A 26426-nucleotide genomic window follows, 5' to 3' on the forward strand; every position below is an offset into this window, starting at 1 on the left:
AACAGCAAGAACCAGTTAGAAAGAATGATGAAAACTTTACCACAACAGCATCAAAAGTAGAATATAATGAAAATTAATTTCCAAAAAATGTGTGAGATATATAAAAACTAAGTATATTTTAAATGCCCATTCTTCTCTGATCAGATTGTAAGTTTAAATTCCAGATACAATCCCAAAAGGATTGGTGTTTGGTTACTATATAGGGGGATGGATGTATCTTATCAGCTAAGTTGTGGTGGCTTTTGATGTGTTTCATTACTTGATTCACAGTATTTTATAAAAATTTTCAAAGGTACACAAATCTTAAAACAATTATGCAGTGCTTTGTTGCTTTTGCCAACAAAGTTTACTTCAAAGTATAAATGTATAAAAATGCTCAGACTATTTTGAGAAAGGTAAGTAGCAAGAGAAGACCTATCTTGCTTGTAGTAGGCAGAATTTAGACATGGCCCTCAATATTCTACCCTGTTGTGTTCATTCCTTGCATAATTCTCAGTCCTTGGGTATAAATAGGACCATAAATATGACAGTTTTGATTGCTGTGATTATACTACATATAAAAAATGATTTTGCAAATGTAGTTAAAATCCCAAATAAATACATTATGTATTAATAAAAAATGATAATGATCCTCTGGGCCATCAGCTAGTCCTAATCATTTTGCTGACAAAAGCTCTTGCCTGGATGTTGATAGCTGCTTTACTGATCATGAGGGTGGTTGCTGAAGGTTGGGGAGGCCATGGCAATTTCTTATAATAAGACAATAATAAAGTTTACTGTGTTGACTGACTCTTCCTTTCAGAAAAGATTTCTCTGTAGCACACAATGCTGTTTAATAGCATTTTACTTACAGGAGAACTTCTTCAAAAATTAGAGGCAATCCTCTCAAACCCTACCACTGCTTTATCAGCTCAATTTATAAAATATTCTAAATCCTTTGCTGTCATTTCAACAATATTCACAGCATCTTCACCAGGAGTAGATGCCATCTCAAGAAACCACTTTCTTTACTTATCCCTAAGAGTCAGTTCCTCAATTTTTCAAGTTTTATTATGAGACTGTAGCAATTCAGTCATATCTTCAGGCTTCACTGCTAATTCTAGTTTTCTTGCTATTTTCACCCCATTTGCAGTTACTTCTTCCAATAAAGTCTCAAACATGGGGGATGGAATTAACTTCTTTTATCTATCAAATTCCTGATAATGCTGATATTCTGATCTCCTCCCATGGATCACAAATGTTCCTAATGGCCTCTAGAGTAATGAATCATTTCCAGAAGGTTTTCAATTTGTTTCATCCAGATCCATCAGAGGAATCACTATCTATGCCAGCTATACTACTATGAAACATATTATTTAAATAACAAGACTGAAAAGTCAAAATTACTCCTGATCCATGGGCTTTAGAATGGATGTTGTATTAGAAGTCATGAAAACAATACCCATTTCCTTGCAGATATCCATCAGAAGTCTTAGGTGACCAGATATAATGTCAATGAGTAGTAGTATTTTGAAAGTATCTCTTTTTTCCTAAGCAGTAAGTCTCAAGAGTGGGCTTCAAATATTCAGCAAACCACGCTGTAAACAGATACGCTGTCATCCAGGCTTTTTCATTCCATTTATAAAGCACAGGCAGAGTAGATTTAGCATGCTGTTTAAGGGCTCTACAATTTTCAAAATGGCAAATAAATATTGGCTTTAATTTAAAGTCACCAGCTGCATTTGCTCCTAAAAAGAGAGTCAGACTTGCTTTTGAAGCTTTGGAAACAGGCATTGACTTTTGTTTGTTTGTTTGTTTTTGAGACAGGGTCTCACTGCATCACATCACTACACTCCAGCTCAGGGTCACCTAGGTTGGAGTACAGAGACACGATCATGGCTCACTGCAGCCTCAACCTCCCCAGGCTAAGGTGATTCTCCCACCTCAGCCTCCTAAGTAGCTGGAATTACAGGAGTGCACCACCATGCCTGGCTAATTTTTGTAGTTTTTGCCATATTGCCCAGGCTGGTCTCGAACTCTTGGGTTCAAGCTATCTGCCTGCCTCAGCCTCCCAAAATTCTGGAATTACAGGCATGTGTGACAGACAGAGAGAGAGAGAGACAGAGACAGAGAGAGAGAGAGAGGAGAGAGAGAGAGAGAGAGAGAAAGAGACAGAGAGAGACAGAGACAGACAGGGAAACAGCCAGTCAGAAGAACAGTCAGAATATACATATTTATTAACTTCACCTTCTTATATGGGTGCAGTTTGTGACAACCAAAACAATAATAATAATACTATCAAAAGATCACTAATCACAAATCACCATATAGATAAAATCATGAAAAAGTCTGAAATAGTGCAAGAAGTAACCAAATGTGAAAAACAGACATGAGGTAAGTACATGCTGTTGGAAAAATAGCATTGATATACTTGCAATAGCTGCAAAAAGCAATAAAACAAAATGCAATAAAATGAGGTACACCAGTATTTTTGTGAACTGGACACTATTATATTTCTTCAAGAGTCACAGATTTTTTAATCGCTTTGCCAATAACAGTGATAGATTTGTAATAACCAATTACTTTTGCTCAGCAAGTTGGTTTTTATGAATGTAGTCTATGGCCACACAAGAAAACAAAATTAATAGTGCTAATAGAGATCAAACAAGAAATTTTCTTCTAATTTCCATCAGGTTCTAATTAACTGACTTAATTCAATACCATCATAACTACTACATTTATTTTCACTACTGATGATATAATAATAGATATTCTCTGCTAATAGAGATCAAACAAGAAATTTTCTTCTAATTACCATCAGGTTCTAATTAACTGACTTAATTCAATATCATCATAACTACTACAATTATTTTCACTACTGATGATATAATAATAGTTAGATATTCTCATATCTTGTGACTCAAGACATTAAACCTTCAGAGTTAAAATTCATTTTTAAAGTTTCCTGATTGATAGCACAGAACTTATGCCAGTTATGTCAACATAAGACAGAAATAAGTATGTGCATCTATATCTTTGTATTGCTTTGTGGTAGAGCGTTGTAGCTACCACAAAGCAATATAAAGATAAGCTCTACAAGAAATTAGGATTAAAATTACATTCTACAAGATCAATGGAACATAATAGAGAACCCAGAAATAAAGCCACATGTTTATGGCCACTTAATAATCAACAAAGATGCCAAGTACATACACTGGGGAAAGAATTCCTTCTTTAATAAGTGGTGCTGGGAAAACTGGATATTCATATGCAGAATAACGAAACTGGACTCCTATCTCTCACTATATACAAAAATCAACTCAAGGTGAATTAAAGACTTAAATATATGACTAGATGATATAAAACTACTAGAAGAAAACAAAGGGGAAACACTTGAGGACACTGGTTTAGGCAAAGATTTTATGGCTAAGACCTCAAAAGCACAGACAACTAAAACAAAAATAGACAAATGGAACTATGTTAAACTAAAAAGCTTCTGCAAAGCAAAGGAAACAATCAACAGAGTGAGGAGACAAGATGTTGATTGGGAAAAAATTATTTGCAAACTATTCATCTAACAAGGACCTAACATCTATAATATACAAGGAAATCAAATAATTCAACAATAAAAAAATAAGTAATCTCATTAAAAAGTAGGCAAAGAATATGAATAGAAACCTTTTCAAAAGAAGACACACAAATGCCAACAGGTATATGAAAAAATGCTCAACATTACTAATCATCAGGGAAATGCAAATATAAACCACAATGAGATATCTTATCCCAGTTAGCAGGGCTATTATTAAAAAGACAAAAAATTACACATGCTGGTAAGGATACAGAGAAAAGAGGATTCTTATACACTATTGGTGGGAATGTAAATTGGTATAACCATTATGGAAACCAGTATGGAGATTCCTCAAAAAATTAAAAATAGAACTATATGATTCAGCAATCCCACTACTGGGTATCTAACCAAAGGAAAAGAAATCAGTATATCAAGGACACCTTGCACTTACATGTTCATCACAACACCATTCACAATAGCAAAAATATAGAATCAATCTAAGTATCCATCTATGGACAAATGGATTTTAAAAATATGGCACGCACGCGCGCACGCACACACGCGCGCGCACGCACACAAAATGTATTACTATTTAGACATACAAAGGAATTAAGCCATGTCATTTGCAGCAACACGGAGGGAATTGGAGTTCATCAGGTTAAGTAAAATAAGCCAGGCACAGAAAGACAAATTTTGCATGTTCTCACTCATATGTGGGAGATAAAAACTTGAACTCATGGAGATAGACTAAAATATAGCAGAGGCTGGGGAAGGGTGTGAGGGTGGAAAGGAAAAATAGAGGTTGGTGAATGAGTATCAACTTACAGTTAGATAAAAGAAATAAGTTCTAATGTTCAATAAGAGACTAGGGTGACTAGTTAGTAACAATATGTTATATATTTCAAAGTAGCCAGAAGAGAGGACTTCAAAGGTTTCCAACACATAGAAATAATAAATACTCAAGGTGATGGATACCCCAGATACCCTGACTTGATCATCATACATTCTATGCATGTAAAAATACTCACATGTACCCCATAAATATGTAAAATATTATGTATTAGTAAAAGAAAAAACTTTCATTCTGCAGAATTTTGGTAGCAAACAGCTTCATTTAAATCATACATAAGGAAAATTTAAGAATACACATCTTAAATAAAGACAATATTTTATCGTAAAAGTGTCACAACATGTCATAGAATGAAAGTAATAGATATTCCCATAAAACTGAGAAAGGCATTCTGAAACATCATATTAGAGAAGTCATTCTTACTTCTCAGTTTTACATGATTATTTTACACAGAAATTTAAAGATATATATAAATTATGTATTTACATAATGCATATATTTACATAAACTAGCAGTGCTTTTAATAAAACCATAACTCTTATATGAAACTACTTAAATATTTCATCATGTAATATTTTCATGGCCGGTATCAAAAATTGCCTTAAACCATATATACGACAAATTTATATCTACCTTAAATACTCTGTAATTTTCAATTATTTTTCACTATTCAAATATTTGAGTAATACAGAAACTTACTCATAAACATTCATTAAAATGTGATATGAACTTCTAAGAATCCAAACCAAAATTTACAAAAAAATCATGCTGATATAAATTATAAATGTTTAAAATCAATTTTTAAATTTCTTATTTATAACTCTAATCTGTCAATTGATTTCTTGGGAATTTTAAGAGTAGGTTCAGAAGTTATATTATCTTTATCTGCTGGAGTACATGAAAGAAATAAAATAACAATAAAGTTATCTATTCAACACTTTGCCAAAAAGTCTTTTTTTTAATTTCCATAATCATTTACAAATGAACAGCTCACATTAAATAAATCACTTGCATACTTATTGAAAACAGTAGTTATGGCCAGGCGCAGTGGCTCACACCTGTAATCTCAGCAGTTTGGGAGGCTGAGGCGGGTGGATCAATTGAGGTCAGGCGTTCGAGACCAGCCTGGCCAACATGGTGAAACCCCATCTCTACTAAAAATACAAAAAATTAGCCAGCCATGGTGGTGCACACCTGTTTTTCCAGCTACTCAGGAGGCTGAGTCAGAACTGCCTGAACCCAGGAGGCGGAGGCTGCAGTGAGCTGAGATCGCGCCACTGCACTCTAGTTTGGGCAATAGAGTGAGACTCCAACTCAAAAAAAAAGAAAAAAGAAAACAATAGTTATACTTGATTAATAACTTGAAATGGATGAATCTAGTTGTGTCACAAATGCTCACGATTTGTTTCAATTAAGGGACTAACTCTTGAGTGGAAGGTAGTAAAATATTAACTAGAAAGCCAGCTGATTATTAAAAAGGGAGTCTCACACTGACAATCAATTAGACTTTCCTAAACTGACTACTATGGCCATAACCTAGGGAATTTCAGTTAGCAGTTAAGTTTTCCCACTGCTTGCTCCCATTGGCACAGAAGAAAACATGTTTATGTACTGTTTTGAGCACACCAGAAAAGTACTGCCAGTACGGTCTGAGTTATAATTATTTACTAATGATACCCTGTGAACGAGAAATTCACATATATTCTTCATCTATTTCTCAAGTTTAACTAACTTCATCATGAAAAGATCTCAGTAACAATCACCTAAAAATCTCAAGGCAGTATTCTTTTGGTTTTATCCCTTATCAAAGTTTTATAAAAGAACAAAAATATAGTTCTTGGGAGACCAGTGCCTCCCAAGACCTTACGTCATCCACTCTCAAAAATACATAATTGAAATTATCCTGAAAGTGCCTGTGTCTACATTTTAGAAACAAATAAGGTGTAGCTACAAAAAAAAAAAAAAAAAAACTGTACCACCCTTAACTTCGTCATGTCACATAGTTTCAATGCAGATGTTGGAAAATGGAAACGAGATGATTTGTTTTGTTTTGTTGAGACAGAGTCTCACTATGTTGACCAGGCTGGTCTTGAACTCCTGGCATCAAGCAGTCCTTCCACCTCAGCCTCCCAAAGTGCTAGGATTATAGGCATTAGCTACCACACATGGCTGAGATAACTGATGTATTCTCTATTTGCCTCTAGAGAAATTAAACTAGTTCCCTTTGTAGGAAAATCGAATATAAAACGGAAATTTTGTAACAATAAGGAAAGGAAAGGAGAAAGCACTAGAAGCTAGAAGTTTTGGGTTGGGGGAAAGACCACTGTAAAGGGATAACTGGAGCTTATTAGATGTAATCTTCTAGCAAAGACATGGACAACTGTTAGGATGAATGTGAAAATATTACAGTTTTACAAAACTGATACCTTATCCTCATACCTTATGAACAGCACCTCAAATCATTCTTTGAAAAGTCACTTCACAAAGCAACTTCTTCAGTTCCTTTCTAAATGTTTTTAAAAATTTAGTTAGGTAAAAATATATTTTTAGGTCTACAGTAATAAGAAAAACAGTAAGAAAGCAGATAGCTTCAGATAACAATTCCAGAAAAGAAAGTTAACTTCTGATACAATAAATCAATTTAGGATTTACTTTAGCACACATCTAAGTATAAAGCCACAATATATCAACAAAGAGAAAGCTTGAGCGAATCCTGGCTCTAATTACTAAAGTCCTCTGTATAGAATTTAATCCCTTTGTCAAGGAAGAAGACTGAAGAGAAGGAAAGTATGAGTTACACATTCTATTTTGGTAGATAAATAGCTCCTGGACCAAAAAAAAAAAATTTAGCAATTCTGATATCACTACTAATTATCCAAATTCCTTCACTATTTAGCCACAGATGGCTAAAAGAAACTGTTATGGCCAAGATCTACTGCTTGAAGTGTATATATGTTTATTCGTAATAACAATTTGCCTTTTTAACTGTTGTAGATATCAAATGTATGTACAGTCTTTATGGACAGAGACAAAAGTCTACTTCTAGAATCTTGGAGCTAATTATATTCTAAATATTCAACGCTTGATGAAAGCCCTACCACTGCCACCACCACCAACAGACACACACACAAACACAAAAAGTGCTCCTCCCTCCCTTCAAATCAGATGTTAAGTATGAAAAACTTGGGAAAAGTACAAACACTAAGGTTATACCTTATCTAAAAGACACATCCCACATTTAAAACTCCAACCCACAGAGGTAAAGGCAGAAAGAAACACAAAAAGGGCTCCAAACAAAGTGTTGCCCAAGTTTATTTAATTTAATAACTTACTGGAAAAAAATAGACAATCAGGCTAAACCTACTTTACAGGGAATTCTAACCCTTATTTAAATCTTTATGTTCTAAGAAGTACCACCACCATAGAAGATTAAAAAAGAAACATGAGGAGGATATTCCATGAAACAGATCCAATAAAATCAGCAATAATTAAGTACTAAATGCAAGAGGAAATAAATTATTTTAAAAAAAAGCAGCCAAGCCTCCACTGCTAGGGAGGAGCAAAGATTGGGTGCCACTGGAAAAGGGGTAGAAAACCTACTGCCTGCATTCCTAGTCCTACAATGAAACATGAAAAGAGACCAACCACTGAGGAAAGGCAGGAAACCAACTCATATGGGTCCTACACTGATGTCCTACACTGATGCCCAAGATTCCCCACCTGCAACTAAACAAAACAAACTTCAGTTGTGAGCTTGGGGAGGGACAGAAAAGCCACCTGTACCCTGAAGTAATAGATACAAATTGTTGGCCTCTGGGAAAGAAATAGGAACACTAAGAAAGCACCATCCTGATCCTCAGGCACACAGGTCCTCCTATGACTAAGGTTGGAACAGGAGAAGCAAGAAGCCCCTTCTTCCCACAATAAGACTTATTCTAAGTAAAAAGCAAGGGCAATCTACTATTGGGGAGCAACACCAAGAGAGAAGCCCTCTTTGGCTCAGGCTTACAGAGCCTGTTGAAAACTAGAGGACAGAACAAGAAAACCTAGAAAACTCCTTCCAGCACTCCAGGCCTCACACTAAAAGCAAGGTGGCAATAAATTGTGACTAGATGAACTGAAGCCTGTGGTACAATGATAGGAACTGGAGCAACAACAACAACAAAAAAAAACCAAGATCAAAATACAGAATTAATATTCAGCTCTCGACACTAATAGCCTAGCAGAAAAAGGCATGTAAATATTTCTGTGCATATTATTTATCTCAGTCTCTACTATTCTGTCATACAGAATGTCCAATATTCAAATAATAACTAAAATAAATGGGAAAACAACAAATGTACCATGAGGACACAAAACAGTCAACAGAATCAAACCCAAAGATAAAAGAAGGAGTTAAGAAAATACTATGATTAATAAGTTAAAGGATCTAATGGAAAAGGTGGATAATATGTATGAACAGGCAGGAAATTTAAGAAGTGAAAATCATTTTTAAAAAGTGAATGAAGGCCGGCGCGGTGGCTCAAGCCTGTAATCTCAGCACTTTGGGAGGCCTAGACGGGCGGATCACGAGGTCAGGAGATCGAGACCATCCTGGCTAACACGGTGAAACCCCGTCTCTACTAATACAAAAAACTAGCCGGGTGAGGTGGCGGGTGCCTGTAGTCCCAGCTACTCAGGAGGCTGAGGCAGGAGAATGGCGTAAACCCGGGAGGTGGAGCTTGCAGTGAGCTGAGATCCGGCCACTGCACTCCAGCCTGGGTGACAGAGCCAGACTCCGTCTCAAAAAAAAAAAAAAAGTGAATGAAAATACTAGATATAAAAATTGCAATATTAAAAATAATTCCTTTGATGGCCTTATCAGCAGAATGGGCAAAATAGAAGAATAAGTGAACTTGAAGATAGGACAAGAGAGAAATTACCTTAGCTTTTAAAACAAAATTTTTTAAAAAATTGAAAAGCGGCCGGGCGCGGTGGCCCAAGCCTGTAACCCCAGCACTTAGGGAGGCCGAGACGGGCGGATCACGAGGTCAGGAGATAGAGACCATCCTGGCTAACACGGTGAAACCCCGTTTCTACTAAAAAAAAAATACAAAAAGCTAGCCGGGCGAGGTGGCGGGCGCCTGTAGTCCCAGCTACTCGGGAGGCTGAGGCAGGAGAATGGCGTAAACCCGGGAGGCGGAGCTTGCAGTGAGCCGAGATCCAGCCACTGCACTCCAGCCTGGGCGACAGAGCAAGACTCCGTCTCAAAAAAAAAAAAAAAAAAAAATTGAAAAGCACAAAATAGAGCATACAAGAGGTGTAAGTAAAAAGATAATCAAAAGGTATAACATTGTAAGATTTAAGAGACTAATACCTTTTTTAAAAAATTAGTCTAAAAGCCAGTGTAATTACTAAGTTTGATTTATAACTCCACATTTTGTTTTCTACATAATTTAAGAAACTAACAGATTTTTAAAAATAATTTGTTAATAATCTTGGACACACAATATGTAAAGATGTAATTCTGTGGCATTGACAACTAAAAGGGGTGAGGACAGAACTGTTTAAAAGCAGAGTTTTTGTATGTTACTGAAGTTAAGCTTGTATACATTCAGAGCGCTACAACTTAGGATAATAAACGTAATCATCATGATAATGAAAAAATAATAGCTCAAGAATATACACAATAGAGATAAGTAAAGACTTTCAATGTGGCACTAAAAAACAAACACAAAGAAAATAGTTATATAGGAAATAAGGGAGAAAAAGCTACAAGGCATATGTAAAACAAATTAAAAATGACAGAAGACCATCCTTATCAGTAATAATTTTAAATGTAGCTTAATTAAACCCTCCAATCAAAAGATAGAGATTGGTAGAATACATAAAAAATAAATAAAACCAAGATCCAACTATATGTTATCTACAAGAAACTAACTTAGGATTCAAAATCACAGATAGGTTAAAAGCAAAACAATGAAAAGGGCTATTCCATGCAAATAGTAACAAAAACAGAATAGAGGTAAATACTAATATGAGGCAAAATAGGCTTTCAACCTAAAGTGTTCATTAGACAAAAGAACATAACATATTAAAATATTTATTTACCTAATAACAGACCATCAAAACATATGAAGCAAAACTGTCAGAACCAAAGGGAGAGTTTTACAATAATAGTTAAAGGGTTCAATACTCCCCTCTCAATAATGGATAGAAAAACTAGACAAAAGATAAATAAAACAGAGGACTTGAACAATAGAACAAACCAACTAGACTGAAAAGACATATATGGAACACTATACTCAACTACAAGAAAATACACTACACATTCCTCTAAAGTGCACATGGAACATTTTCTAGGACAGGCCATATTTTAGGCCATAACTTAAGTCTTAATAAATTTTTAAAAACTGGTATCATACAAAGTATCTTCCCCAATCATAACAGGATGAGGTTAGGAATCAATAATGGTAGAAAAACTAGAAAATTCACAAATTTGTAGAAATTATACAATACACTATTAAATAACCAATGGTTCAAAAAAGATCACAAGAAAAACTAGAAAACAGTTGGAAATGAATAAAAACAAGAACAAAGCATACCAAAACTTATGGGACACAGCAAAGCAGTAGGAAGAAAATTTATAGCTATGAGTGCTAACACTAAAAAACAGGAAAAATCTGACCAAGCACAGTGTCTCACACCTGTAATCCCGGCACTTGGGGAGGCCAAGGTGGACAGATCACTTGAGGTCAGGAGTTCGAGACCAGCCTGGCCAACATGGTGAAACCCTGTCTCTACTAAAACTACAAAAAATTAAGCAGGCATGGTGGTGCACGCTTGTTATTCCAGCTACTCAGGAGGCTAAGGCAGGAGAATCACTTGAATATGGGAGACAGAGGTTGCAGTCACCTGAAATCATGCCACTGCACCCCGGCCCGGGCAACAGAGCAAGACTCTGCCTCAAAAAAAAAAACTAAACAAAACAAGAAAAGTCTTAAATCAACAATCTAACATTACACTTAAGGAACTAGAAAGAGAAAGACAAACTAAACCTAAAACTAGCAGAAAAAAGAAAATAGTAAAGATTAAAGCAGAAATAAACAAAATAGAGAATAGAAAAATAGAGAAAAATCAATAAATCGAGATTCTTTCAAAAATATCAACAAAATTACCAAATCTTTAGCTAGACTAAGAAAAAGGAAAGAAGACTTAAATTAGTAAAATTAGAAATGCTAAATAGACTAAGAAAAAAGGAGAGAAGACTTAAATTAGTAAAATCAGAAATGAAAGTGGAGCCATTATTACCAATTCTATAGAAATTAAAAGGATTATAGGATTATATGAGAGAACTACGAGCAAACTGGGTAACCTAGATGAAACATTTAAAGAACTATCAACAATCCTTCTCAAATATGTCCAAAAAACTGAAGAGGAAGAAACATCCCTAACTCATTCTATACTCTGTGTGATGGTTAATATTGAGTGTCAACTTGATTGGATTGAAGGATGCAACATATTGTTCCTGGGTGTGTCTGTGAGGGTATTGCCAAAGGAGAGTAACATTTAAGTCAGTGAGCTGGGAGAGGCAGACCCATCCTCAATCTGGGTGGGCACCATCTAATCAGTTGCCAGCGTGGCTAGAATAAAGCAGGCAGAAGAAGGTGGAAAGAGCAGACTTGCTGAGTCTTCTGGACTTCATCTTTCTCCTATGCTGGATGCTTCCTGCCCTCAAACATTGGACTCTAAGTTCTTTGGCTTGTAGACTCTTGGACTTACACCAGTGGTTTGCCAGGGGCGCTCAAGCCTTCAGCCACAGACTGAAGGCTGCACTGTCGGCTTCCCCACTTTTGAGATTTTGGGACTCGGACTGGCTTCCTTGCTCCTTAGCTTGCAGATGGTGTATTGTGGGGCTCCACCTTGTGATCATGTGAGTCAATACTCCTTAATAAACTCCCCTTCATATATACATCTATCCTATTAGTTCTGTCCCTCTAGAGAACTCTGACTAATATATTCTGATATAAAAGCCAGACAGAGACTACAGGAAAACCAAAAGCCAATATCTCAGATGAATAGAGATACAATCAACAACATACCAAGAAGATTATACATCATGACTACATGAAATTTATCTCTGGGATACAAGGTTGGTTTAACAAATCAATGTGATACAACTCATTAACAGAATGAAAAATAAAAACCACATGATCATCTCAAATAGATGCAGGGAAAGCATTTGACAAAGTTCAAAATCCTTTCATGATAACAACTGTCCACAAAATAAGTTTAGAATAAAATGTCCTGAACAAAATTGAGGTCATTTATGAAAGGCCTATGCCTAACATAATCAGCAAAGGAAAAATTTTCAGTTTTTGCCTCACCCCAAGACAAGGACGTGCACTTTCATCAATTACATTCAACATAGAATTGGAAGTATTATCAAGAGCAATTAGACAAGAAAAATAAAATACATCCAAATAGGAAAGCAAGAAGTAAAATTATGCCTCTCTGCATATGACATGAACCTATATGTACAAAATCATAAAATTAGACCAAAAAGTTAGAACTAGAAAATGAATTCAACGAAGTAGCAAGATAGGAAATAGACATGCAAAAAACAGCTATATTTCTTTATACTAATAGTGATCTATCTGAAAAAAATCAAGACAGTTCTACTAACAATAGTATCAAAAAGATTAAGATACTTAAGAACAAATTTAACAAAGGAGGTCAAAACTCTACACACTGAAAACTATGAAACACTGAAGACAACATAAATAAATGGCAACAAATCCCATGTCTGTAAGAATAGAGGAATATTGTTAAAATGTCTATACTACCAAAAGCAGTATACAGATTCAACAAAATCCCTATCAAAATTCTCATGGCATTTTCAATAGAAATAGAAAAAAATTATAAAGTTCACATGAAACCACAAAATACCCTCAAAAAACAAAACAGCCTTGAAAAGGAAGAACAAAGTTGGAGACACCAAGTTTGCTGATATCAGATAATATTACAAAGCTATAGTATGGTATTGACACAAAAACAAACATATAGACATTGGAAAAGAATAGAGAGCCCAGAAATAAACCCAAACATCTGCAGTCAACTAATTTTTGACAAGGGCATGAAAACATACAATGGAAAAAGGCTAGGGATTTTAGTCAATGGCACTGAGAGAACTATACACATACAAAAGAATGAAACTGGCCCTTATCATATACCATATCCAAAAAAACAATCAACTCAAAATGGACTAAAGACTTAAAAATAAAATCTGAAACCATAGAATTCTTAAGAGAAAACAGTGAGAAAGATCCTTGATGTTAACTTTGGCAATGGTTTTCTAGATAAGACACCAAATACGCAACAAAACCGAAAATAAGTAGAGCTACATCAAACCAAAACTCTCTGGACAACAAAGGAAATAAACAACAAAATGAAAAACCAACCTACACATTGGGAAAATATATTTGCAAACTATACATCCAATAAAGGGTTAATACCTAAATTACATAAAGAACATGAATAGTTCAATAGCAAAAAAAACCAAATAACTCAATTTAAAAATGGGCAAAGGACCTGAATAGTCATTTCCTCAAAGATAATATATGAATGGCCAAAAGGCATATGAAAAGCTGCTCAACATCACTAATCATCAAGAAAATACAAATCAAAACCAGAGTCTCTTAATAGCAGAATTGATTAAGCAGAAGAAAGCGTGAACTTGAATATAAGCGATTTGAAAATACAGTCAAAGAAAACAAAGCAAAACAAAGAATAAAAAACAATGAAGCATGCCTATAAGATCTAGAAAATAGCCTCAAAAGTGCAAATCTAAGAGTTACGGGGTTTAAATAGGAGACAGAGAGAGAAATTAGGGTAGAAAGTTTATTCAAAAGGGTAATAACAGAACACTTCCCAAATCTAGAGAAATATATCAATATCCAAGTACAAGAAGGTTACAGAACACCAAGCAGATTAAATCCAAAAAAGAATACCTCAAAGCATTTCATACTCAAACTCCCAAAGGCCAAGGATAAAGAAATCTAAAAGCAGAAAGATAAACGAGTAACATAGAATGGAGGTCCAATATGTCTGGTAGTGAACTCTTCAGTGGAAACCTTACAGGCCAGAAGAGACTGGCATGAAGGAAAAAGTTTTCACCCTAGAATAGTATATCTGGTGAAAATGTCCTGCAAACATGAAGGAGAAATAAATAAAGACTTTCCCGGACAAACAAAAGCTGAGGGTTTTTATCAACACCAGACCTGTCTTACAAGAAATGCTAAAGGGGGTTCTTCAATTGGAAAGAAAAGAACATTAGCAAGCAATATGAAATCACCTGAATGTACAAAACTCACCAGTAATGGTAAGTACACAGAAAAACACACAGTATTCCAACACTGTAATCATGGTGGATAAACTACTCTTAAGTAGGAAAACTAAAAGATAAATCAATTAAACATAATAACTACAACTTTTCAAGACATAGACAGTACAGTAAGATATAAATAGAAACAACAAAAAGTTAAAAAGCAAGGGGACAAAGTTAAAGTGTAGAGTTTTTACTAGCTTTGATTTTGCTTATTTGTTTGTTTATGCTATCAACCTTAAGTTGTCATCAGCTTAAAATAATGGGTTATAACATAGTGTTTGCAAGCCTCAACAAAATACTAGCAAGCTGAATTCAACAACGTATTAAAAAGATCATTTACTCATCATGACCACCTGTGACTTATCCCAGGAATACAAGGATGGTTCAACATATGCAAATCAATCAATATGATACATCGTATCAACAGAATGAGGACCAAACCATATGATCACTTCAACTGATGCTGAATAAGCACTGAATACAATTCAACATTATTTCATGGTAAAAACCCTCAAAAAACTGGGTATAAAAGGAATTTACCTCAACATAATGAAAACCATATATAACAGACCTGCAGCTAGTATACTGAATGGGGGAAAACTGAAAGTCTTTCTTCTAAGATCTGGAACACAGCAAGGATGCCCACTATCACCACTGTTACTCAACATAGAACTGGAAGTCCCAGCTAGAGCAATCAGACAGGAGAAAGAAACAAAGGACATCCAAAGCAGAAAGGAGTAAGTCAAATTATTTTTGTTTGCAGATGATATGATCTTATATTTGGAAAAACCTAAACACTCCACAAAAAAACTATTAAAACAAATTGAGTAAAGTTGCAGAATACAAAATCAGCACACAAAAATCAGCAGCATTTCTATACGCCAAGAGTGAACAATCTAAAAAGGAAATCAAGAAATTAATCCCATTTACAATAGCTAGAATAAAATACCTGGGAATTAACCAAAGATGTAAAAGATCTCTACTATGAAAACTATAAAATATTGATGCAAAAACTTGAAGAGGACACACACACAGAAGATAGTCCATGTTCATGGATTGGAAGAATCAATAATGTTAAAATGGCCATAGTACCCAAAGCAATCTACAGATTTTAAATGCAATCTCTATCAAAATACCAATGACATTCTTCACAGAAAATTTTTTTTAATTCCTAAAATTTATATGGAATGACAAAAGACCCAGAATAGCCAAAGCTATCCTGAGCAAAAAGAACAAAACTTTAGGAATTATATTACCTGATTTCAAATGCTACAGAGCTATAGTAACTAAAATAGCATGGTACTGGCATAAAAACGGACAGAGACCAATGGAACAAAATAAAGAATCTCAAAACAAATCCATACATCTACAGTGAACTCATTTTTGACAAAAGTACCAAGAATATACATTTGGGAAAAGAAAGTCTCTCAAAATATGGTACTGGGAAAACTGGATATCCATATGCATAAGAATGAAACTAGACCCCTAACTCTCACCACATAAAAAAACCAAATCAGGATTAAATACTTAAATCTAAGACTTCAAACTATTTAACCTACTAAAATTAAACATTGGGAAAACACTCCAGGACACTGGAGTGGGCAAAGATTTTTTGAGGAACACCTCCACGATCACAGGCAACCAAAGCAAAAATAGATAAGTGGGATCACATCAAGTTAAAAAGCTTCTGCACAGCGAAGAAATCAATGAACAAAGAGGCAACCTAGGAATGGGAGAAAATATTTTCAAACTACCCATTTGACACGGCATTATTAACCAGAAAATGTAATGAACTCAAACAACTCAACAGGAAAAAATGTAATAATCCAACTTAAAAATGGGCAAAAGATTTGAATAGACATTTATCAAAGGAAGATATACAAATGGCAGTCATATGTAGAAATGCTCAACATCACTAATAATCATCAGAGAAATGCAAATCAAAACTACAACGAGATATAATCTCATCCCAGTTTAAATGGCTTTTATCCAAAGATAAGCAGTAACAAGTACTGGAGAGGATGTGGAAAAAAGAAAATCTTGTACACTGTTGGTGGAAATGTAAATTAGTACAACCAGTACAGAGAACAGTTTCAAGGTTTGTCAAAAAACACAAATAGAGCTAATATACGATCCAGCAATCCCACTGCTGGGTATATACCCAAAAGAAAGGGAATTAGCATTTCAAAATGGCATCTGTACTCCTATGTTTGTTGCAGCACTGTTCACAATAGCCAAGATTTGGAAGCAATCCACATGTCCATCAACAGATGACTAAATAAAGAAAATGTGGTACATATACACAGTGGAGTACTATTCAGTCATAAAAAAGGTATGAGATCCTGTCATTGGCAACAACAGACATGGAACTGGAAGTCATTATGTTAAGTGAAATAAGCCAGGCACAAAAAGACAAACTTAGCGTGTTCTCACTTATTTGTGGAAGCTAAAAATTAAAACAATTGAACTGACAGTAGAAGGAAGGTCACCAGAGGTTGTGAAGGGTAGTGAGGAGGTGGGAGAGGATGTGAGTATGGTTAATGGGTAGAAAAAAATAGTTAGAAAGAATGAATAGGAACTAGTTTTTGGTTTTGTTTGGTTTGGTTTTGTTTTTGTTTTTGAGACAGAGTCTCACTCTGTCACCCAGGCTAGAGTGCAATGGCACAATCTTGGCTCACTGCAACCTCTGCCTCCTGGGTTCAAGTGATTCTCCTGCCTCAGCCTCCCCAGCAGTTGGGATTACAGGTGCGTACCACTACACCCAGCTATTATTTTGTATTTTTAGTAGAGTCAGGGTTTCATCATGTTGGCCAGGCTTGCCTCAAACTCCTGACCTCAAGTGATCTGCACACCTCAGCCTCCCAAAGAGCTGGGATTACAGGCGTGAGCCACTGTGTCTGGCCAAGAACTAGTATTTGATAGAACAACAGGGTGACTATAGTCAATCATAATTTAATTGTACATTTGAAAATAACTAAAAGAATATAATTGGATTATTTGTAACACAAAGAATAAATGTTGAGGTAATGGATATACCATCTACCTTAATGTGATTACTACGCATTGCATGCCTGTATCAAAATATCTCACGTAGCCCATAGTATATATACCTACTATGTACCCACAAAAATTAATTTTAAAATATCTTCTCTATCTTAAATATATATAATTTTTCTTTTTAAATTATACTTCTATACAGCCAGAAAACACTATGAGCCAATATCCTTTATGAACACTAATGCAAGAATCCTTGACAAAACACCAGCAAACTGAATTCAGTATATTAAAAGATGGGCTGGGTGCAATGGTTCACACTTGTAATCCCAGCACTTCTGGGGGGCCAAGGTGGGCAGATCACTTGAGGCCAGGAGTTCAAGACCAGCCTGGTCAACATGGTGAAACCCTGTCTCTACAAAAAATACAATAATCAGCCAGGCATGGTGGTGCATGCCTGCAGCCTCAGCTACTCGAGAGGCTGAGGCATGAGAATCATTTGAACCCAGGAGGCAGAGGTTGCAGTGAGCCAAGATTGCACCACTGCACTCCAGCCTGGGTGACAAAGCAAGACTCTGTCTCAAGAAAAAAAAATAATAATAATTCAACATTCTAGGAACAGAAGAAAGCTACCTGAACATAATAAAATCTGTATATGAATAATTTTGACAAAATTATTGGAAAATGCAAAACCCAGTAACAGAGGAGTACTATTTTAAACACGTTAACTTCACGGACATTGAAAGTAAAGATTTTGAGGTAAATTTATATTAAAGATACACAATTCTGGCTCTTTGTAAGAGATAAGAAATAAATGTCTACATCACATATAACTTTTTACATTATAAAACACACTATTGTCTATCTCCTCAAACTTCAATTTTAGCATTTAAGACAATTGTTTAATAAATCTGTTATCTCAAAGGGGGTTTTAGGTTGTTTTACATCCTGTTGGCTTCATGGTTGTAGGCTGTAGGACTTTAAGAGAATAAAGAAATAAATAAAATTTAGCCTTAAGATATTAAACATCATTTAAATAGTAACTTTGCCTTGGAGCCTTGATGTTCACATGTAAAATACTATACAACATGTTCCAGATTTTGGTTTTGTTTTTGAAGGTTTTATTATTTGTTTCATCTTTTTTGTTTTTGTTCTTGGGGTCTCTGACTTTTTCTATTGCTTTTTAATTGCTTGGCCTTGATGTACCCCTTTTTTTTTAAATATTATATTCTTTCCACTATTTTCTTTTGTTAAGCAACAACAGTTTCTGGATCAGCCTTTCATTCAATAGTTCACATTTTAAAATGAGACCAAGAAATGATTTGCTCCATCTAGCAACATCTGTGCCTGCACTTTTCAAGTATACAAATATCCACTTGCTCCCATGAGAGAGACTATAACCATCTCTCCATCCCTCACAAAAGCCAGGATCCCAGGTTCATTTCCAGAATGGATATATATGATATGACTGTTGAACCACTGGGCCAGCCTTACATTATACCTTTCAACAAAATATATTTCATGGCTCATGACTCATAAATGTAGTTTCACTGTAGACAGTGCACAATGAGTAAATCTACCCTTTTTCACGGCAAGGAGCCCAACTCATATTTTTATTGGCTTACTACTAACTAAATTAAGCTGCAATTTCTCTAAAAAAAGAAAAAAAACACTCATGACTGAAAATAAACAGCCATTTCAATATGGCTGCCAAGGAGAGACTTAAAAAAGAACTAATATACTCCAGGTTCAATCTCAAGAGACCTAACAAGTCCACAGAAAAATTAATGTACTAAAAATAAAACAACTTAGTATTAAGTACTGCTCGTTTTTCACAAAACAGTAAAAAAAGTTCTATAAACGGAAAATCTAAGAAAGTTAACATGTCAGTTAAGAACAGCAGGAAGTCCCATATATCAGCTCCTCAATGTAAAGTTCTTTAGGACACATACCCAAGTCTTCCTAGCATCTCAAGCTCAGGAACATGTGGTCCATATGTCTCTATCTGCAGTGGCTGGTATTCATACAGAGCTTCTTCAAGCTTGTGAATAGGTGCCAGTGAAATATGTTGACCCTGTTAGAAAAATGAAGGAAGTTAATACTTCTTAATATTATTTTCATGTTGTTACTTATTTATAACCATTTTAAAGATTTACTAAATTCCTCACATTAGAAGTATTACCCATTAGTTGTGCTGTTCCATGGGTACAATGCATTGCATAACTGAAACTCACATAATAGAATTAATAGTCATTTACACATGATTTAAAAGAGGAAAACCAAATCCATCATTAAATTCAAATTTAGCGTTAAACAGTACAGTTGTTCAATGTCAATGGTAGAAGTCATCAAATACAAGAGACTTCAAAAACTTTATGCAAAATACATATTATTTAAAAAACTATGCATGGATTTTAAAAACGTTTGCACCAAAACAAACTTGTACTAACTTGTAATAACTTGTCTGAACAGCCCCTAGTTTCAGGCATGAAGAAGCATAAAACCATTTGAAAAAAGCTCCTATCAGAGCAATGTGAATTCTACTAAATTGAAACAAGAACAAACATCTATGGTGAAGACTGGATGGAAGAATGGCAAAATCATTCATGCTTTACAGAAAGTTTATGGGGACAATGCCCCAAAGAAATCAGCAGCTTACAAATAGATAACTCATCTTGAGAAGCAACAAGAAAATGTTGAAGATGAAGTCCTCAGTGGCAGACCATCTGCATCAATTTGCGAGGAAAAAAAAAATCTTGTTCTTGCCCTAATTGAAAAGGACTGGTGATTAAGAGCAGAAACAATAGGCAACACCAGAGACATCTCAACTGGTTCAGCTTATACAATTCTGACTGAAAAATTAAAGTTGGGCAAACTTTCCACTCAATGGGTGCCAAAACTGTTGCACCCAGATCAGCTGCAGACAAGAGCAGGGCATTCAGTGGAAATTTTAAACAAATGTGATAAAGATCCTGAAGCCTTTCTTCTAAGAACAGGAGATGAAACATGCCTTTACCAGTACTGAAGACAAAGCACAATCAAAGCAATGGCTACCAAGAGGTGGAAGTAGTCCAGTCAAAGCAAAAGTGGACTGGTCACAAGTAAAGGTCATAGCAACAATTCAAAAAACTCACTATTCAAAATACCCATGGCATTTTGCTTATTGAGTTTCTGGAGGACCAAAATACAATACCATCTGCTGATTATTATCAGTGTTTTGAGAAAGTTAGCTAAAGCTTTAGCAGAAAAATACCTAGGAAAGCTTCACCAGAGTCCTTTCCTCACCACGACAATGCTCCTGCTCCTTTCCTCTCATCAAACAAGGGCAATTCTGCAAGAGTTTCATTGGAAATCATTAGGTGTCCACCTTTCAGTCCCAACTTGGCTCCTTCTTACTTCTTTTTGTTTCCTAACCTCAAAAAATTTGTAAAAGGAACCCATTTTTCTTCAGTAATAATAATAATAATAAAAAATATTTCACTGACATAGTTAAATTCCCAGGACCCTCAGTTATTTAGGGATGAACTAAATGCCTGGTATCATTGCTTACAAAAGTGTCTTGTTCCTGATGGAGCTTATGTTGAGAAATAAAGTTTATATTTTTTATATTTATCTTTTAATTCCATTTTCTACAAACTTTTTGAAGTCCCCTTGTATACAAGCATAGTCTAGCCTCACATTTTTCTATTTTTACTAAACTACTTTGACATTTCTGGTAATCGGTTTTGTTTTGTTTTTTTGAAAGCTCAAATTAGGAAAGAAAATTAATAAAATTATTCTCTGCAAAGCTGTCACATAAATGTCTATTCTCTGAAGTCTTTACATGAAATCTAACTTTATGTGTATTTATTTCATATCACACATACATACACAAACAAAATAAGAAAATTTTATGCTGAAAACTAAATTGGATGAAAACATCCATTCTGAGTATTTTTCTGAGAAGAAAGAACTACTGGATAACTAAAATACAAAGAACCTACAGATTATATTTGAGCAAAATAAAGTGCCACTCAGCTATATACCATTACATTGAGATTTACATATCTATAATCCATGTGGACACAGAATTCTAATTTATAAAAATACCTACACTTTATACAGTCTTTGTTTTCTGATTTTAACCATAGTTCTCTTATTTTTCTTGATACAGTTTTATTACTTTTATTTCATAACTTTTTATAAACCATTCTTGCAGTTATTAATTCCTCTAACTTTTAGTTTACAAATTTTTTGTTGTTATATCCCTTAGTTTCCTTTTTCCCTTAAATTACTAAGTTGGATGCGCAGTACACATTATCTATTTTATTTTTTAAAAAAAGGTAAAAGTCATGACTTAAAAGTGATAAAATACAATTGCAGCAGTGAGAAACAACCATTGAAGATGCTTGCACCTGGATTACAGTTTCTCTCTTCAACAAGTTCAACAGCATGTAGCATCATTCTAGCTAGTTTACAGGCACATTGTAATAGGCATCTCTGACACTGTAATGTCAAAAGTACTTCACCAAAAACAGGCAAAGGACTTGAATAGAGATTTCACCACATAAGATACACATATTGCGGCTGGGCGTGGTGGCTCATGCCTATAATCCCAGCACTTTGGGAGGCTGAGGCGGGCGGATCACCTGAGGTCGGGAGTTCAAGACCAGCCTGACCAACATGGAGAAACCCAGTCTCTACTAAAAAATACAAAATTAGCTGGGCGTGGTGGCGCATGCCTGCAATCCCAGGTACTCAGGAGGCTGAGGCAGGAGAATCGCTTGAACTCGGGAGGCAGAGTTTGCGGTGAGCCGAGATCTCGCCATTGCACTCCAGCCTGGGTGACAAGAGTGAAACTCTGTCTCAAAAAAAAAAAAAAAAAAAAAGATATGCATATTGCCAATAGGTATATGAAAAGATGCTCAGTATCACTAGTCATTAGGGCAATGCAAATCAAACCACGGTGAGATACCACTTCACTCCCATGGACCACTTCACACCCATGGCTATTTAAGATGGCTATTATTAAAAAGAAAAACAGAAAATGCTAAGTGTTTGTGAAGATGTAGAGAAACTGAAACTCTTGTGCATTGCTGGTGGGAATGTAAAATGGCACAGTTGCTGTGGAAAACGGTATGGCAAGTCCTCAAAAAATTAAAAACAGAATTACCACATGATCCAGCAGCTGGATTCCGGGTATATACCTGAAAGTGAAGGCAGGGTCTCAAAGAAATATTTGTACACCAATGCATATTTACAGCAGCATTATTTTCAGTAGCCAAAAGGTGGAAGCAACCCAGTGTCCATCAAGGAATAAACGAATAAATAATATGTGGTGTATATATACACATAAATACAATAGAATATTATTCAGCCTTTGAAAGGAAGGAAATTTTGACATATGACAACATGGATGAACCTGAAGATATTATGATAAATGAAATAAGCCAGGCATAAAAGGACAAAAAGTTATATGATTCCACTAATAGAAGGTTCCAAAGTAGTCAAATTCATGGAGACAGAAAGTAGATCAGTGGTTACCACAGACTAGGAACATGGGATATGGATACAGGTTCAGTTGAGGAAGATGAGAAAATTTTGGAAATGAATGGTGGTGACAGATGCACAACAATATGGATGTACTTAATGTCACAGAAAAGTATAGTTAAAAGGGATTAAAATATGAACTTTTTATGTTACATGTATTTTACCACAATTTTTAAAAATGAGTTTTGGATATTCTAACTTCCTCATTTGCTTTGCTAGAATTAAAATACGCAGGAAAAAGAGGAAAAAAGTGTAATGTCAGAAACTTCATTCATATTATTTTAACCCCTAACCTCCATGTTCCACAGCCTTTCTAAATAAACATGGAACTGTCAAGCTAAATCTTATACTATCACAGAATAATACAATTTCAGACCAATGATTCAGAGAGCATTGCACAGGTTTAGAAGACAGTGCCTGAGTGGGATATTTTGAGACTTGTTCTGACATCCCTATTTCAAAGTGTTTTCTTCAAAAATTGTCAGACACCAAATTCTCCTGTCATTTGATACAAAATGTCCAGTATTGGTGTCACATGTTTTAGCTATGGGGGTAAAAGGGAGGGGAGAGGAATGAAAGAGAGGAGGGTAAGTGAGGGAAAGGAAAACTACTGTGACAATTAAAGAAGTACACTTACAGTCTCACCAATACTCCGTTTGCATTTCAGAAATTAGGGAGCAAGGTCCAGAAAGGCTCACACAGAATGGGTATTTTCGAGAGCTGGATTACCTTCCAAGGAAGATAATATTCAAGAAAGACAAGCTTTCTTAAATAATTGCACTGGAAAACAACATACTAAAACTAATCATTACCTAAATATTAGCAACAACACTCAAATTACTAAAGTTATGTTATCTTTTTTTTTTTTTTTTTTTTTTTGAGATGGAGTCTCACTCTGTCACCGGGGCTGGAGTGCAGTGGCCGGATCTCAGCTCACTGCAAGCTCCGCCTCCCGGGTTCCCGCCATTCTCCTGCCTCAGCCTCCCGAGTAGCTGGGACTACAGGCGCCCACCACCTCGCCCGGCTATAGTTTTTTTTTTTTTTTTTTTTCTTTTTTCCATTTTTTAGTAGAGACGGGGTTTCACAGTGTTAGTTTAGCCAGGATGGTCTCGATCTCCTGGCCTCGTGATCCACCCATCTCGGCCTCCCAAAGTGCTGGGATTACAGGCTTGAGCCACCGCGCCCGGCCAATATCTTATAATTCAAAGTCTTCTCTGAAGTTTGTGGAGACATCACTTACAACAGCCAAAAAGGTCACTGAATTAGAAGAGTTAACATTATTTATTCTGTGCTAGACACTATGCTAAAGGGTTTTGTATGCATATCTCAGCATCCATAATAATTTTATGAAATAAGTACTATTAATCGTACTTTATGAATGAGGAAATGGGGGTTAGATATTGTGACTGAGCAAGATCATACTGTAGTTAATGGCAGTTTGGTGATTAAAAGCCAAGTCTGTCAGATTCTAAAGCCTGTGTTTTTTTCCCCTAACACCTTCATTTTATGGATATGGAAGCTATTATCCTCAAAATGTAAATTTTTCTAAGGTCACATAGAGTCAGATCTCTCGATTCCTGCCCAGTGCAGTTTCCACACACTGCCTTTCAATATCCTATTTTTAAATAATATAATCATGATTAATTTAAAAGTTTTAATGGCATTAAGTAAATCCTAGGTGGTTTAACCCAATTTTTTATATAAATTCTAATAGCTCAGGTACATAAAATACCATAGGCTCAAAAAGGAGTATTTTTTAAAACTGTAACATCTGAAAGAAATAAACATTACTCAGTGGTAGTTCTTTCTGTTTGCCATAACAACGATAAGGTAAAATTCATAAATGATACACAAACTGCCCTTCTAACATTCCATCTATCCTTCTCTCAGAAAAAACTCATGTGAGATAGATGCCATGGCTCTCAAACCTAAAGCTGGAGCAGAACTTAGAGAACAATGACTTACACTCATTGACATGTGTTTTAAATTTTTAAAATCACCCACAGAGCAGATAATGGCTTAACAGGTCACATGAGAAAGTACTAAGGGTTTTAAGTGATTGGGGGGGAAACGGTGTTTAAAAGTTTTTTAGATGAAAAATGGTTATTGGTGATATTTCCACCCAAACAGTAAGGGTGATAGATATTATTTTAAATTATCAGAGAAAGGAGGATTCGAGTTAAAGAAATCAAAGTGCACGATATACTAATTTTAAGTTATATTTGAATTAAATTTGGTTGGGTGCCAAATGGTATGGACTTAAGTGCTATTGAGTATCGAGAGAAAGAATCAATAAAAGGTGGAAGAATGAAAAAGACAGAAGAGAAAAAAAGATAGACTATCAAGAGGAAGAAAAAGACAGAATAGGAAGAAAAAGAGTATCGAGAGGAAGAATCAATAAAAGATGGAAGAATGAAACAGTGCAACTTGCACTAGACCTCAGAGGACAAAGTCTACAAAAGCAAGGCAATGGGAAGGATAGCAATATTACCACAGCAGTATGTTGTGTCCTGAGACAATAAGTAAACCTGAGCAGAGACAGGTACATAGGGAAAGAAGGGTGGGCAGAGAATGAATCAGTATAGATAGTTTAAATCACAGCTAGAAAAGACTCCAAGGCTAGTTTGAACTCACATGGGTAAGAAATAAAAACTGTCAAAACAATGTCAGAATGTTTTATCTCCAGCATATTAGTAAATAAATTATAAACAAATAATGTTTAATATGACAAGAGAGCGTGAAGAAAGCTGCTTTCATACACTGCTGGTAAGCAAACTATGGAATTGCTTTATTTATGAAAAGCAATTTAGTAAACCTTTAAAATCTTCACATATTTTGACCTAGTAATACCACCTGTAATAATTTATAAGAAAGCAATCAGAAATATAATCAAGTTCCTATTCATAAGTCTGTTCATCACTGTCTATATTGTCAAAAACTAAAAGGAAACTAAATGTTCAATCAATAAGTAAACATCAGTTTAAGTAAACATCAGTTCAATTATAACATAAAACAGTGTGTAGCCATTTAAAATCATGTTTAAAGAGAAATTAATAAAATGTTAAGTACATGATCATTATGATCTAAACTATTTTTAAAATCTGCCTAAGAGTCGGGCACATGCCTGTAGTCTTAACATT

The 26426-nt window shown here is 35.1% G+C and overlaps 1 protein-coding gene across 2 annotated transcripts in view; it reads right to left on the reverse strand.

Moving 5' to 3' along the window:
• MNAT1 (MNAT1 component of CDK activating kinase) overlaps positions 1-26426 on the reverse strand; it is a 244754-nt gene that overhangs the window by 73523 nt on the left and 144805 nt on the right. For both annotated transcript variants that reach the window (XM_033187826.1, XM_033187825.1), the window contains one exon: positions 19710-19831. In XM_033187826.1, the coding sequence (XP_033043717.1) occupies positions 19710-19831 (122 nt within the window). The remainder of the gene's footprint in view (positions 1-19709; positions 19832-26426) is intronic.

This window comes from Trachypithecus francoisi, unplaced genomic scaffold (genome assembly GCF_009764315.1).
Source record: "Trachypithecus francoisi isolate TF-2019V2 unplaced genomic scaffold, Tfra_2.0 Lachesis_group3, whole genome shotgun sequence".
Taxonomy (NCBI): domain Eukaryota; kingdom Metazoa; phylum Chordata; class Mammalia; order Primates; family Cercopithecidae; genus Trachypithecus; species Trachypithecus francoisi.